The 17,174-nt window shown below is 44.7% G+C and overlaps 1 protein-coding gene across 4 annotated transcripts in view; it reads right to left on the bottom strand.

The window, feature by feature from the left end:
- BMP2K (BMP2 inducible kinase) overlaps nt 1-17,174 on the bottom strand; it is a 326,672-nt gene that overhangs the window by 73,376 nt on the left and 236,122 nt on the right. For 3 of the 4 annotated variants that reach the window (XM_030190551.1, XM_030190552.1, XM_030190553.1), the window contains one exon: nt 12,608-12,765. In XM_030190551.1, the coding sequence (XP_030046411.1) occupies nt 12,608-12,765 (158 nt within the window). Of the gene's footprint in view, nt 1-12,047; nt 12,766-17,174 lie in introns of those variants that run through there. The other variant, XM_030190554.1, reaches the window with a different exon arrangement.

Raw genomic sequence — 17,174 nt, 5'->3', positions numbered from 1 at the left:
AATCAGGGACGCAAACAAACTGGGCAACACAATAATAATGGGGGATTTCAATTACCCGCATATAGACTGGGTTAATGTAACATCTGTACACGCAAGGGACATAAGATTTCTTGATGAAATCAAGGACAGCTTCATGGAACAGCTAGTTCAGGAGCCGACAAGAGAAGGAAAAATACTAGACTTAGTCCTTAGTGGTGCTCATGATCTAGTGCAGGGGGTAACGATACGAGGGCCGCTTGATAACAGTGATCATAATATGATCGGTTTTGATATTGGCATTGAAGGAAGTGAAACTAGGAAATCAAGTACGCTAGCGTTTAACTATAGAAAAGGTGATTACGACAAAATGAGAAAAATGGTGAAAAAAAGACTGAAAGGAGCAGCTCGCAGAGTAAAAAACTTGCATCAGGCGTGGATGCTGTTTAAAAACACCATCCTGGAGGTTCAGGACAAATATATTCCACGTATTAGAAAAAAGGGAAAAAAGACTAAACGTCAGCCGGCGTGGCTAAACAGTAAGATAAAGGAAATCATTAGAGCCAAAAAACAATCCTTCAGAAAGTGGAGAAGAGAACCAACTGAAAGTAACAGGATAGATCATAAGGAATGCCAAGCCAAATGCAAAGCGGAGATAAGGAGGGCAAAAAAGGACTTTGAGAAGAAATTAGCGTTGGAAGCAAAAATACATAGTAAAAACTTTTTTAGATACATTAAAAGCAGGAAACCGGCCAAAGAGTCGGTTGGGCCGCTGGACGAAAATGGTGTTAAAGGGGCGATCAAGGAGGACAAAGCCGTAGCGGAGAAATTAAATGAATTCTTTGCTTCGGTCTTCACCGAGGAGGATTTGGGGGGGACACCGGTGCCGGAAAGAATATTTGAAGCGGGGGAGTCGGAGAAACTAAACAAATTCTCTGTAACCTTGGAGGATGTAATGGGTCAGTTCAGCAAGCTGAAGAGTAGTAAATCACCGGGACCTGATGGTATTCATCCCAGAGTATTAATAGAACTAAAAAATGAACTTGCGGAGCTACTGTTAGAAATATGCAATCTGTCCCTAAAATCGAGTGTAATACCGGAAGACTGGAGGGTAGCCAATGTTACTCCGATTTTTAAGAAAGGTTCCAGAGGAGATCCGGGAAATTATAGACCGGTGAGTCTGACGTCGGTGCCGGGCAAGATGGTGGAGGCTATTATTAAGAATAAAATTGCAGAGCATATACAAAAACATGGACTGATGAGACAAAGTCAGCACGGATTTAGTGAAGGGAAGTCTTGCCTCACCAATCTAATGCATTTTTTTGAGGGGGTAAGCAAACATGTGGACAATGGGGAGCCGGTTGATATTGTATATCTGGATTTTCAGAAGGCGTTTGACAAAGTGCCGCACGAAAGACTCCTGAAGAAATTGCAGAGTCATGGAATCGGAGGTAGGGTATTATTATGGATTAAGAACTGGTTGAAAGATAGGAAGCAGAGAGTAGGATTGCGTGGCCAGTATTCTCAGTGGAGGAGGGTAGTTAGTGGGGTCCCGCAGGGGTCTGTGCTGGGTCCGTTGCTTTTTAATGTATTTATAAATGACCTAGAGATGGGAATAACTAGTGAGGTAATTAAATTCGCCGATGACACAAAATTATTCAGGGTCGTCAAGTCGCAGGAGGAATGTGAACGATTACAGGAGGACCTTGCGAGACTGGGAGAATGGGCGTGCAAGTGGCAGATGAAGTTCAATGTTGACAAGTGCAAAGTGATGCATGTGGGTAAGAGGAACCCGAATTATAGCTACGTCTTGCAAGGTTCCGCGTTAGGAGTTACGGATCAAGAAAGGGATCTGGGTGTCGTCGTCGATGATACGCTGAAACCTTCTGCTCAGTGTGCTGCTGCGGCTAGGAAAGCGAATAGAATGTTGGGTGTTATTAGGAAGGGTATGGAGTCCAGGTGTGCGGATGTTATAATGCCGTTGTATCGCTCCATGGTGCGACCGCACCTGGAGTATTGTGTTCAGTACTGGTCTCCGTATCTCAAAAAAGATATAGTAGAATTGGAAAAGGTACAGCGAAGGGCGACGAAAATGATAGTGGGGATGGGACGACTTTCCTATGAAGAGAGGCTGAGAAGGCTAGGGCTTTTCAGCTTGGAGAAGAGACGGCTGAGGGGAGATATGATAGAAGTGTATAAAATAATGAGTGGAATGGATCGGGTGGATGTGAAGCGACTGTTCACGCTATCCAAAAATACTAGGACTAGAGGGCATGAGTTGAAGCTACAGTGTGGTAAATTTAAAACGAATCGGAGAAAATTTTTCTTCACCCAACGTGTAATTAGACTCTGGAATTCATTGCCGGAGAACGTGGTACGGGCGGTTAGCTTGACGGAGTTTAAAAAGGGGTTAGATAGATTCCTAAAGGACAAGTCCATAGACCGCTATTAAATGGACTGGAAAAATTCCTCATTTTTAGGTATAACTTGTCTGGAATGTTTTTACGTTTGGGGAGCGTGCCAGGTGCCCTTGACCTGGATTGGCCACTGTCGGTGACAGGATGCTGGGCTAGATGGACCTTTGGTCTTTCCCAGTATGGCACTACTTATGTACTTATTGAAGGGGGGATGGGGGAGGGAAGGGTGGGAGAGTTGGGGGGCTTGGGACATGGTTAATACTCACTGTTAATAACTATAGTAGTTAAGCTTTCAGAAGTGTTACTCAGTTACATACACCTGTTGATGACATTATTTTGATGGTATTGATTCTGTACGGCAATGAAAAATGACTAAATAAAAATAAAGCTGAAAAAAAAATAGCTCAAAAGGAGCTTTATCAGCTGTGTGAAAACACCGAGATCACATGACAGTGGGAAGTTTGATGTGGGGTGGGTGTGGGACTTTGTCAACATCAATCCTCCCATGAACCAAACAACTAAAGGCTGTACAGAGATGGGCTTACCTCCTAAATGAAGATGGTAAGCACTAATTGCACTGAGTTGAGCCCTTACAGAATTGGTTTTCAAGCAATTTTTGTAAGTAAGAGGATCTATGGCCTTGCCCTCACACACAACAGCAAACCTCCTCTACTTAAAGGAGTAATACACCTCTTAGTGAAGCCTTTCCTGGAAACAAGCAAGATTTGTGAAGACACCCTCAGGCAGATCTAAGGAATTGAATTCTACGCTCTTAACATCCAAGCTGTGAGGGCCAGGGACTAGAGGGCAGGATGCAGAAAGGGAAAGGGAGGAGAAAGGGAAATGGGACTTGATATACCATTTTTCTGAGGTTTTTGCAACTACATTCAAAGCGGTATACATATAATTCAGGTACTTATTTTGTACCAGGGGCAATGGAGGGTTAAGTGACTTGCCCAGAGTCACATGGAGCTGCAGTGGGAATCGAACTCAGTTCCCCAGGATCAAAGTCCACTGCACTAACCACTAGGTTATTCCTCCACAGGATTCCTTGTTCTACATGATGTGGGTCGGAAAACAAGCCAATTTCCACAGTTCTTCGAAGGATAACTCCAGAAGAGGAGGAAACCAGATCTGTCTTGGCCAATAAGGCGTAATTAGGAGCATAGTTCCCCAGTCTTGCTTCAGTTTCAACAGAGTCTTCTCTACAAGAGGTACTGGAAGATATGCATACAGAAGACCCTTCCCCAAATGGAGATCAAAAAGCATCAACACTCATCTGTCATGTGATCTGAGCCTAGAACAGAACTGGCGGAACTTGTTGAGATCCGAGAGAGTGCCCTAGTCTTGGAAGATCTTGTGGGCTATGCCGATGTTAAGAGACACTCGTGTGGTTGCAAAACCCTGCTTAATCTGTCCGCCAGGCCATTGGGCCTACTGCCACATCCCTACTGCTTCCTGACACAAGAGAGGATCTCGTACCTCCCTGTTTGTTCATATAGGACATTGCAACCTGGTTGTCTGTTTGAATGAGAATAATTTGGTTTTCTTAGCTGATCTCTGAAAGCCTTTAGAGCATTCCAAAAGGCTTTCAACGAGGTTGATCTGGTAAGCTGTTTCCTGAGCAGACCATGTTCCATGGGTGTGAAAGCCCATCTCCATGAGCTCCCCATCCCAAGCTTGATGCATCCATTGTTAAGGAGGTGGCATTTGTAATAGTAGTCCCAAAGTCAAATTCGACTCAATTGTCCACCAGAGAAGGGAAGGGATCAAATCTGGAGAATCTTGGATGCTAGATTCCAGCTGCCTGTGACCACTGGGAAGCTAGGGTCCACTGGGCATCTCTCAAATGGAGACATGCCATGAGAGTGACATATACTGTGGAGGCCATGTGCCCCATTAATCCCAACATTTGCCAAGCTGTGACCTCCTAGCTGCTTCAAACCTGTGAGGCAAGTGTTATCAAGGCCTCTGTTCTTGCTTGGGGAAGAAAAGCACAAGCTTGCAAAGTATTGAGCAGGGCTCCCATGTACTCCCCATTGTTGAACTGGAAGAAGATGGAACTTGGGGTAGTTCATTATGAACCCTAATAGCTGCAACACCAGACTAGTTAGTCATATTCACTCTTTTGCTCCCTCCTGAGATGTTTCCTTGACCAGAATTGTGGGTATAGGCATCTTTCAAGTCTACCGAACATAGCCAATCTTTTTCCTGAATCATGGGAAGGGTGCCTGAGAAATAATGCTGAACTTTTGACAAGGAATTTGTTCAAGGCTCTTAGGTCTAGGATAGGATGAAATCCACCCCCCACCCCCCCAAAAAAAAAAAAAAAAACTTCTTGGGTACAAGTACATACCTGAGATAGAATATCTTCCCTTCTTTCCCTGGTGGCACGTGCTCAACTGCATTGGCCTGTAGGAAGGAGGAGGAGATTTCCTCTAAAAGTACCTGCTTGTGCAGAGAGCTATTGAACAATGCTCTCTGTGGGCAATTTGGTGGTGACTCACACCAGTGCAGTGTGTAACTGAGATGGACTATTTGAAGAACCCAATGCTTGGAAGTTATAAGGGGCCACCTATAATGGAAAAAATTTCAACATCCCCATACCGGTAGGCCATTAGGGACGGTTACTTGGACTGGGGCTATGCTCTCCAGGAGCCAATTAAAAGATCATCCATGGCTTTGACTGGGGAGCCAGCTGGGACTTCTGATGACCAAACTAGCGAGGATGAGAACGCTGGTCCTGGGGCTACTGGGCAGAGCAAGAAGGCATCAGAAACATGCCTTTGAGGGTAGTAGGCTCACCTAATAGACCCACTCAAAAAACTCCTAGAAGAGAAGTTGCAGCTGAAGATTGCCAAGACAGGGACTGGATGTTATGTATGTTTCTATATAAGGTCAGCGACTTCCTCCACCTTGTCCTCAAAAAGATCGCCTCTTCAGCAAGATATGTCCGCCAATCTCTCCTGAACTGCTGGTTCTAGGTCAGAGAGACAGCCATGACAGTTTGTGTATCCCCCCACACCCATAACGGAGAGTCTGGACACATCAAAAGTATCCTAAGTGCCCCTTGCCATATATTTTCTAAACTCCAGCTGCTTGCTGACCAATGGCGAAGCTCTGTGGCCTGCTCCAGAGGGAGAGAATCCATGAGACTAAGCATACTGCACAGCAAAGACTTGAAAGTAAATCCTCATGTAGAGCTGGTAGGACTGGATGCGGGTTATAACACAGTAACATACATAGTAGATAACAGCAGATAAAGACCTGCACGGTCCATCTAGTCTGCCCAACAAGATAAACTCATAGCATAAGGTATGATGCGATACTTCTTCATGTATATCTGATCTTGACTTGTCCTTGCCATTTTCAGGACAGACCATAGAAGTCTGCCCAGCACTGTTCTAAAATTTCGGAAGTAGTTGTTGAAGTCCAACTCAAGTCCTTCCAAATCTGTCCAGTCACAATCAGTGCACAGACTGTAGAAGTCTGCCCAGCACTGCTTTTCTTTCCAATTACTGGTGTTGCCACCTAATCACCGCTAAACTTCTATGGATCCATTCCTTCTTTTATCTTGATCTTGAGGCTCTTGAATTCTTTCCATCTCTACCACCTTACTTGTTGCTGCCTCCAAATACTGTAGTTGCTGTTGCACCTCTATTCTGCATTTTTTTTGAATCCCCTTTCTCCCTTTATATTTCCCTTTCTGTGGCATTGTTCAACTGTTTTAAGACATTCTCATTCAAGTATCATTCTTTAATGTGTCCAATCAGGGATCTTAGAGAAGAATCAGTTGCCTTTTATAGCTTTTTCTTCAATATATTTCTTCACTACATTTTCTGGCAAGTTCTCTTACTCTCCTGTGTGGATTCTCTGGTGCTTTGTGAGGTTTGCCTTCTGACCGAAGCTTTTACTACACTCAGTAAGCATCGAGGCCTGATAAACCTTCCTCACAAACGAGTCTACTGTTCGAGCCTCTCTAGCTGGGGAAGCAGAGGCATAAGTCCTGGAACTCCTAGTTCGTTCAAGGACAGATTCGACAACCAGAGTGGTGTGGCAGCTGAGGTCTCTCAAATTTGGGAACCTTCTCAATAAGATATCGTGTATCCACCTTCTTAGGTGCGACATGAATTGAGAGGAAGATTCCTAGTTCATCAGTGCATCTTTAAGGATAGGAAGCAATGGTACTGTGACCCCTTCCTTAGGAAGAGACTCATAGTCCAGGACAGACATTTCTGCTCCGGGCTCCTGCTCTAATTTAAATGAGATAGCCGAAGCTATCTCCTTCACAAAACCGGTGAGAGACCACCCTTCAGTGGACATTTGCATCTCTCCTGAGGAGAGATCAGAAGGGACCTCACAAGACGACTCCTCCGAGAAGTAATGATGGTCCTCTTCTGAGTCCTATGAGCAGTTCCAGACTCCTCATCATATTCAGATTGAACAGAATAAGTCTGTGCCTGTCCCGGTTCACCACATCCACACCCCAAAGGGCAACAAGATACAGCACTACCCTCAGACTCTGGGGAAGCTTCCTCCCCAATGTTAAGAGCGGTATTGCATGGGACAATGTGGACACCTTTTGAGGTACCAGCATCAAGGATCACTCCACAGGCATAGTAGAAGCCTCAGGAAGGAGCAGAGGTTGAGCTGCAGCAAGCGCCCTCGATGCCTGAATGGAGTGCACTGCACTGCAGCATTTGCGCCAGCTCCTCCCTGAGTATGGCTCGGTACCGCTCATTGAAGGAAGGCACTGGCAAAAGTGGGGGAGCCGGCACTGTGTGTCAAGAAAAACCGATGGTTATGCTTCTTGGGCTTCCCACGACTATCAGCATCACGGTCTTTTGGTGCCGAGGACTATGTCAAACCTATATGCATCCTGTGCTGGATCTGATGCCAACTGGCCTTAGGGCCTACATTCAGTACCCACTGTCAAGGGAGGTGGAGACCTCTTCAATGCCGGTGCACTCCCAGTGATTGTTTGAAAATGCAGATAACGACACGGGGTCCAGCAGAAGAGACTTTTTGGCTCCTCGAAGGCCAATCCATCAACGTCAGCACCGAAAGCATGGAAGCCCAGACTTCAACTGAGAGAACAAGAATTAGGCTAATGGTTAGGCCCAAGGCACCCGATGCACAGAGTGCGGGTCCATCATGGAGATCACCTGACTACACTGGGTGCACCTCTCGAAGTCATTAGGGTTTTTCTTAGACATAAAAAAAAAAAAATCATCATCAAATTAAACTAAATTGTGAACTATAAAAAGTGCAGTGTAAGGTCAGTGCCCCAGCCTAAGCGGGCCTAGCAACTTGCTAAGAAAGTAAACTTGAAGAGCCAAACACACTAAAAACTAAAAGAAATAAAGTAAACAAAAAATTAAAGAAATAATAATGAAAGGGATAAAAATAACCACACAGGAAAGCATGCAACAGCAGACAAAAAAAAAAAAAAAAACCCACACACAGAGGAGAATACAGACACGTCCTCCCTGCTCCATGGAAAAAAGAAGACCGAGGGACCTGCACTCGCACGATGGGACACTGATAGAAATTTTTATCATCATTTATTTGCTAGTCAGCATCTGTACCGGGTTCCTGCTTGTCTTCTGAGGCTGGTGATTTGTTATTGCAAATCTGAGATCCACCCCAATCACTAAAGGTATTTCTATATAGTATATGCTTCCTTTAGGCCCACAGAACATAACCAATCTCTCTTTTGAAGAGAGGGGTTCAAAATGCCCAGAGAATCTACCTTGAGCTTTTCTGACTTGTTCAAGTCTAGATTTAGGAGGGGACAGAATCATCCTATTTTCTTTGTGACCAGGAAATCTTTGGAGTAAATCCCTACTGGCTCCCCTTTGACTGCACTTGCCTCTAAGAGGGCAGAGTTATACAAAGTATTTCCTAAAGTCTGGCCAAGATAGTCTTGGTGGGCAATTCGGTAGTATATTCAATATGTTTGTAACTAACACAAGATCTGTTTAACCCAATGGTACTGGAAGGTTGAGAAGTACAGGATACTAGAATTCTAATTTTGTTCTCCTGTAGCCAGCTAAAAACTTCTTCCAGCTTTTAGTTGAGGAACAAATTAGGATTTCTGGCCCCTTTAAGGTCCCTGCTGACAGAACCAAGAGGGTGGATAACTATGCCTTTGAGAGAACCATATGCTCCTCATACCTCTGCTTCTAAACTTCCTGGAAGAGAAGAGTTGGTCAGAAGCCTGAGAATTTTTTGCAGTGCTCCCTTATAAGAAAATGCCCATTTTGAAAGCCTTACTGCCAGAAAGATTCTCCCCTAAGTATGTCAATGGCACATTAGTAACCTTTTCCTGCACATTGTAATACGGTCTAAAGCTCACAACTATGAAGAGCTTGAGAGCTCCAATAGCCAGTTCAGAAGCTCTTGATGCCATTTTATTATTTATTTGACTTTTGCTCACACCTTTTTCAGTAGTAGCTTAAGGTGAGTTACATTCAGGTACACTGGGTATTTCCCTGTCCCTAGAGGGCTCACAATCTAAATTTGTACCTGAGGCAATGAAGGGTTATGTGATTTGCTCAAGATCACAAGGAACAACAGTGGGATTTGAACCGACCACTTTGGGATGTCAAGACTGGTGCTCTAACCACTAGATCACTCCTCCAACGTTAAAAGCATCTAAGGTCAAACTGACCATGTGCTTTCTTTTGTTCTATCAGTGACCTAAACTCTGCAGATTTATCCTGAAGGAGAGAATCTATAAACTCTTTCATCTTGCACTGGTTAAGAAACTATTCAAAAAGAGTGCATATAACAGTCAAACGCTTTTCCTCCCAAGAGAATTTTCTCCAAATGCAGAGAAGAATAGGACCTGCTATTCTTGGTTCTTATGAGAGCAGACCTGACTACAACAAAAGAGGAATTCATCTTAAACATAAATACAGTCCAGAACGCTCCCGTAGTGTCTGCCTTCATACTAACAGAATGTAAGGCATGGGGAAGGAAAGAATCTCTCGCATTTTCATCTATGTGCCCCCTCCCTCAAGATCTTGCCAATGGGGTATCATGCTTTCACTGGGGGTGAGGCAATGGAACTGGAAACTATCCAACATCTCTGCCCTGGGTTCCTCATCCATCTTTAACAAATTTAATAGTGTGATTTCCCCAATAAAAATCAATCAGGGAGAGGTCTTCTGGAGGAGACTTTCTCCTTTTCTGTGGAGGAAGAGGGATGTAAGGGGAAACTAGTCATGCCTTCCTCTCTAGAGGATTTGGCTGCTCAATCTGAACCCTAGAAATGTTGATTCCAACCCAGAGTGATCCACAGAAACAGCTTGGATGTGTGTCTGGCTAGCAGTTAAGGCCTTGAGAATAGTTCTTGATTATGTATGTCTAGACCTGTAGATCAATGCTTCAGGGAAGTTTCTTCTCCCTATATGCACCGATATCAAACTTCACCAGGCTAAGCATGCATCTCAAGAATCAGTATCACAATCTCTTGTCAACAATGACGCCAAAGCACTGCATCAAGCAAGCCTCTCAACCATCTTCTGATCCACTGGCACTGCAAGCACAAATTATAGAAACTTTATTCTGGACATTAGTGATGGAAAAATAGCTGCAGCACACTCAAACTGTGTTAACTAAGAAAAAGGCCCAGCTGATTCGCCAAGCACCAAAAAGGGGTGGCTGAAAACTAATATGTAAAAAAAACAAAAAAAAAAACTTACAAAAATGGCCAAAATCCTAAAAGCACTACAAGGTATGAAGGCCTAAAGTGCAAACAAAGAGCATGTATAAGGGAAAACAAACAAGAACAAAAAAACCTTCAGAAACACAAGCAGTCTATGGCTAATGATGAAGTGGTCCTATGTGACATTATAGGAGAGAAAAGATACACAAGTGTGGTGAGTTGCTAAAAGCTTCTAGAAATTGTTCTAGACAGCTTTTTCCAGTGTTGTGGCTCTGTCAAATGACATCATCCACCTATAAGAACTTAAACCCTGAATGTTCTTGGAGAATGATTATCCTGAGACACGTACCCTGGGGTACTAATCATCCCTGGATTTTTACCTGAGGGTATTATCATAAATAATCTCATGGTATTAATCATCCTGATAGATAATGATCAAGATGTTTATGTTTATTAGATTTAATATACCACCCTTCATGAATTACAGCAAAGCAGTGTATAATAAAGTCAAAAAGAAAGGAACTACAAAACAGAAATGAAAGATGAAAAAACCCATTAAGGATAAGGTAGATTAGCGCAGGCAGGCAGAAGGAAAAAGTAAAAGAGAAAGGAAGAGGCAGCTACGGAGGTGTAACTGCTTAGAAAATGGAATTTAACTAAAGATCAAAAGCATCTTGAAATAGGCGAGTCTTAATGACAATTCTGAATCTAAGACCACCATCATCTTCAGGTAATTATACAAGTATACTGTAATTATCCCTAAATAATGAATATGTTGGCGTACTAAGCAATGTCCTGGGTTGACTGTGACCATGGAGTACTAATCATAATCTTGTATAATTATCTTGGGGTATTAGTCATTACCCTGGAATCATTATCTCAGAGGAGTAATTATTCCAGGATTACCCTAAATAAGTATCAATTGATAAATATCATGGTCAGGCTGTTGCTAAGCAGGGAAGGGTAAGAAAGAGAGCGCATTATTGGGTTTGTTGGGTGGGGAACAGGGCAGCAAGGGTATTGGGAGCCCACTGACAGGAGATGTAGGGAAGTGGGGAGGAGGTGTAAAAAGAGGAAAGAGTTGGGGAAGCACGGAGGTGGGGGTAAGGAGATGCTGGGAAGAGAAGTGTATGAGAATATTTGGAAGAAGTGAAGAAATAGCTGGAGGGAAAGAGTCAATGTGGAGATGATGGAGAAATGGATGGGGGCTGACCAGATGAAAGCCATATATTAAAAACAAAATACATTCCCCAACTATCTTTGTTATTTGCTTAGTGTAGGAAATGTTTCTAATTCACTAGTTTTGCAGTGCATATGGAACAGATTATTAGAAAATTTGCCTCTGATTTGTGGTCAGTTATTCCATATTTGGTTAAGGTCTATATGTATGACCAAGGTGAGTTATACTAGTGTGTAGGATCTGTAGCAGTCTTACTTATTTTCTATCAGAAGGATACACATTGGTGGCACAGTGCTGCTTTTTCACAGGTAGGGCTGCTGCTCTTTGAGATCTGGGAGTTAGTGCTGCTACAATGGCAGGTTTGGTATGCATGTCTTTTTTATTTTTTTTTTTTAAGAGGTTTTGTATTTTACTATTAGCTTTAAGTTGCTATTACAGAGATGACACTAGAATCGGATATCATTTTCTTTATTTTGTTTTCCGGGGGGGGGGGGGGGGGGGTGGAGGGTCTGGTATGTTTTAGAGGGAAATGTTTTAATTCTGCTCTATACCCAGTTTGGGAAGGTTTTTGGATGCAGAGCTCCATAACACTATGGTGGTCATATGTGATGTCACATAAATGAGCAGTGTTTGCCAGTTATATACCATGTCAATGGCTTGCTTTATTTAAAAAAAAAAAAAAACAACATCCCCCCACACATGTTACATGCATTGGTGGTCAGAAAATATGGGCTTGTGAAGTAAAGTTGAGGAGAGTAAGACAAAATAATTCAAAGTACAAAAAACATTCAGATTTCTGACATGAAGAGGAAAAATGTTTATTGGACTATTGTCATGTCAATGAACAAGAAAGTAGCCCTTACATGTAGCTACTCATCAAAAGGACATTACAAAACATGAACATAATATAACTGGCCAGCTGTTCTTTCAAGTATTTTTGAAGGGTACCCATTGTCCACAATGTCCATATGCAAGAAAACAGAACTGCAGAAATCAGTACAAGCATCTAAGTCTTAATCTCATTTAGATAGTATGTCATTTCTCAGTTAGACGACTTTATGCTGAAATCTTAGCATTCACAGAAAAACAGATTTTACAATTAAAAGTAACATTGCTATTTTTACCCTAATCTTAGCTTTAACAGCTGCAATTGTGGCACAGTAGAAGCTCATTGCACACAGCATTTTTCAATAATGAAAATAAAGTTGAGAAAATGGGATCTAACTTTTGCCCCCCAATATTAAGAAAATTTTCTATACATAAGAGAGCATGTGGCCCTTAACTCAGTCTTTGATGCAGATGGCTGCAACTACAGAGCCCTCATCTACTGTGAAGCGAAATAAGCCTTCAAGTGCTCCTTACTTGATCTTAGAAGGTCAAACTCCCTGTCGAGCAGCTCCTCTTCAGTTAGCTTGGAAAAATTATCCTCTCCAAATGGGTTCCAGCATGACATGTCGGGTGGATTGCTGATGTTTTGGGGGGGGAAATTGGGAATAACTTCTGTATCAGGAATAGCAGACCTGGAAAAGTCAGGAAAAAAAGATTACACACAAAAAAAAAAAAAAAAAAAAAAAAAAAAGATTAGCAATATACCCTAACAATGGAAAAGAACTATGTAGTTTACCTGCATCAGGTGCTCTCCACAGGCAGCAGTATAAATTAGCCACACAAGTCACCCAATGATGTCGACAAAGATGGCTCTCTCAGAGCTCAGTCAACCACTATTATGATGGGTTTTTGTATGTGTGTGTTACTGTTACAGGCAAGTAATCTTACCTTCTCTGTTGAAAAGCAGAACAAAATATATATGAGGTAACTCGGATAAGTACATATATATATATATATTAGAGCTGTACAGAATAGCATATTTTACTATTTGGCCAAATACGAATAATGAAAAATATTATTCGGCCGAATACAAATAATGGACAGTGAGCTTTTACATAACAAATGATAAAAGAAGCAACGCAAAATCAGAGATCAAGTGTTTATATCAAGTAGGATTTAGCACAGTAGAGCCACGGATTATTCTTATGTCAAGTTAAATCATTATTCGGCCAAATAAAAATGTATTTGGGGCACTATTCGGGGCCAAATCGAATCTAATATAAATATTCAGTACAGCCCTAAATATACTGTGGGAGAGAAGGATGCAGGGAGAGTTCTCTATTAACTAAATAGCCAGCCTCAAAGCGAAGATACTTACCTGTAGCAGGTATTCTCTGAGGACAGTAGGCTGATTGATCACACATGTGGGTCGTCGTCTGCGGCGGCCCAGGAATCGGTAAACAAATTTTGCAAACAAAATAAAAGTCAAAGTCTTTCGGGAAAGTTCCGTAGCGCGAGCAGCGCAGCCCTGAACGACTTCCCGCCCACTGCACAAGCGTGCCTCTTTAGTTAAATCAAAAAGCATATAAACAAGAAACAATAACTCCAAAGGGGAGGAGGGCAGGTTTGCGAGAACAATCAGCCTGCTGTCCTCTGAGAATACCTGCTACAGGTAAGTATAGCGAATGCTACATACCTGTAGAAGGTATTCTCCGAGGACAGCAGGCTGATTGTTCTCACTGATGGGTGACGTCCACGGCAGCCCCTCCAATCGGAACACTTCTCTAGCAAAGTCCTTTGCTAGCCCTCGCGCGCCGATGCGCACCGCGCATGCGCAGCCGTCCGGCCAGTCTCATATGTAGCAAGACAAAGAGAAGGGAAGACACAACTCCAAAGGGGAGGCGGGCGGGTTTGTGAAAACAATCAGCCTGCTGTCCTCGGAGAATACCTTCTACAGGTATGTAGCATTCGCTTTCTCCGAGGACAAGCAGGCTGCTTGTTCTCACTGATGGGGTATCCCTAGCCCCCAGGCTCACTCAAAACAACCACCATGGTCAATTGGGCCTCTCAACGGCGAGGACATAACTGAGATTGACCTAAAAAATTTACCAACTAACTGAGAGTGCAGCCTGGAACAGAACAAACATGGGCCTAGGGGGGTGGAGTTGGATTCTAAACCCCGAACAGATTCTGAAGCACTGACTGCCCGAACCGACTGTCGCGTCGGGTATCCTGCTGCAGGCAGTAATGAGATGTGAATGTGTGGACAGATGACCACGTCGCAGCTTTGCAAATCTCTTCAATAGTGGCTGACTTCAAGTGGGCTACAGACGCAGCCATGGCTCTAACATTATGAGCCGTGACATGACCCTCAAGAGCCAGCCCAGCCTGGGCGTAAGTGAAGGAAATGCAATCTGCTAGCCAATTTGATATGGTGCGTTTTCCCACAGCCACTCCCCTCCTGTTGGGATCAAAAGAAACAAACAATTGGGCGGACTGTCTGTTGGGCTGTGTCCGCTCCAGATAGAAGGCCAATGCTCTTTTGCAGTCCAATGTGTGCAGCTGACGTTCAGCAGGGCAGGAATGAGGACGGGGAAAGAATGTTGGCAAGACAATTGACTGGTTCAGATGGAACTCCAACACAACCTTTGGCAAGAACTTAGGGTGAGTGCGGAGGACTACTCTGTTATGATGAAATTTGGTGTAAGGGGCCTGGGCTACCAGGGCCTGAAGCTCACTGACTCTACGAGCTGAAGTAACTGCCACCAAGAAAATGACCTTCCAAGTCAAGTACTTCAGATGGCCGGAGTTCAGTGGCTCAAAAGGAGGTTTCATCAGCTGGGTGAGAACGACATTGAGATCCCATGACACTGTAGGAGGCTTGACAGGGGGCTTTGACAAAAGCAAACCTCTCATGAAGCGAACAACTAAAGGCTGTCCTGAGATCGGCTTACCTTCCACACGGTAATGGTATGCACTAATTGCACTAAGGTGAACCCTTACAGAGTTGGTCTTGAGACCAGACTGAGACAAGTGCAGAAGGTATTCAAGCAGGGTCTGTGTAGGACAAGAGCGAGGATCTAGGGCCTTGCTGTCACACCAGACGGCAAACCTCCTCCATAGAAAGAAGTAACTCCTCTTAGTGGAATCTTTCCTGGAAGCAAGCAAGATGCGGGAGACACCCTTTGACAGACCCAAAGAGGCAAAGTCTACGCTCTCAACATCCAGGCCGTGAGAGCCAGAGACCGGAGGTTGGGATGCAGAAGCGCCCCTTCGTCCTGTGTGATGAGGGTCGGAAAACACTCCAATCCCCACGGTTCTTCGGAGGACAACTCCAGAAGAAGAGGGAACCAGATCTGACGCGGCCAAAAAGGAGCAATCAGAATCATGGTGCCTCGGTCTTGCTTGAGTTTCAACAAAGTCTTCCCCACCAGAGGTATGGGAGGATAAGCATACAGCAGACCCTCCCCCCAGTCCAGGAGGAAGGCATCCGATGCCAGTCTGCCGTGGGCCTGAAGCCTGGAACAGAACTGAGGGACTTTGTGGTTGGCTCGAGATGCAAAGAGATCTACCAAGGGGGTGCCCCACACCTGGAAGATCTGTCGCACCACACGGGAATTGAGCGACCACTCATGAGGTTGCATAATCCTGCTCAACCTGTCGGCCAGACTGTTGTTTACGCCTGCCAGATATGTGGCTTGGAGCACCATGCCGTGACGGCGAGCCCAGAGCCACATGCTGACAGCTTCCTGACACAGGGGGCGAGATCCGGTGCCCCCCTGCTTGTTGATGTAATACATGGCAACCTGGTTGTCTGTCTGAATTTGGATAATTTGGTGGGACAGCCGATCTCTGAAAGCCTTCAGAGCGTTCCAGACCGCTCGTAGCTCCAGGAGATTGATCTGCAGATCGCGTTCCTGGAGAGACCAGCTTCCTTGGGTGTGAAGCCCGTCGACATGAGCTCCCCACCCCAGGAGAGACGCATCCGTGGTCAGCACTTTTTGTGGCTGAGGAATTTGGAAAGGACGTCCCAGAGTCAAATTGGACCAAATCGTCCACCAATACAGGGATTTGAGAAAACTCGTGGACAGGTGGATCACGTCTTCTAGATCCCCAGCAGCCTGAAACCACTGGGAAGCTAGGGTCCATTGAGCAGATCTCATGTGAAGGCGGGCCATGGGAGTCACATGAACTGTGGAGGCCATGTGGCCCAGCAATCTCAACATCTGCCGAGCTGTGATCTGCTGGGACGCTCGCACCCGAGAGACGAGGGACAACAAGTTGTTGGCTCTCGTCTCTGGGAGATAGGCGCGAGCCGTCCGAGAATCCAGCAGAGCTCCTATGAATTCGAGTTTCTGCACTGGGAGAAGGTGGGACTTTGGGTAATTTATCACAAACCCCAGCAGCTCCAGGAGGCGAATAGTCATCTGCATGGACTGTAGAGCTCCTGCCTCGGAAGTGCTCTTCACCAGCCAATCGTCGAGATATGGGAACACATGCACCCCCAGCCTGCGAAGTGCCGCTGCTACTACAGCCAAGCACTTCGTGAACACTCTGGGCGCAGAGGCAAGCCCAAAGGGTAGCTCAAAGTACTGGAAGTGACGTGTGCCCAGCTGAAATCGCAGATACTGTCTGTGAGCTGGCAATATCGGGATGTGCGTGTAGGCGTCCTTCAAGTCCAGAGAGCATAGCCAATCGTTTTCCTGAATCATGGGGAGAAGGGTGCCCAGGGAAAGCATCCTGAACTTTTCTTTGACCAGATATTTGTTCAGGGCCCTTAGGTCTAGGATGGGACGCATCCCCCCTGTTTTCTTTTCCACAAGGAAGTACCTGGAATAGAATCCCAGCCCTTCCTGCCCGGATGGCACGGGCTCGACCACATTGGCGCTGAGAAGGGCGGAGAGTTCCTCTGCAAGTACCTGCTTGTGTTGGAAGCTGTAGGACTGAGCTCCCGGTGGGCAATTTGGAGGTTTTGAAGCCAAATTGAGGGTGTATCCTTGCCGGACTATTTGAAGAACCCACTGATCGGAGGTTATGAGAGGCCACCTTTGGTGAAAAACTTTCAACCTCCCTCCAACTGGCAGGTCGCCCGCACTGACAC

Source organism: Microcaecilia unicolor, chromosome 2 (genome assembly GCF_901765095.1).
Source record: "Microcaecilia unicolor chromosome 2, aMicUni1.1, whole genome shotgun sequence".
Taxonomy (NCBI): Eukaryota; Metazoa; Chordata; class Amphibia; order Gymnophiona; family Siphonopidae; genus Microcaecilia; species Microcaecilia unicolor.
This window is presented reverse-complemented; position numbering and strand designations above follow the sequence as displayed.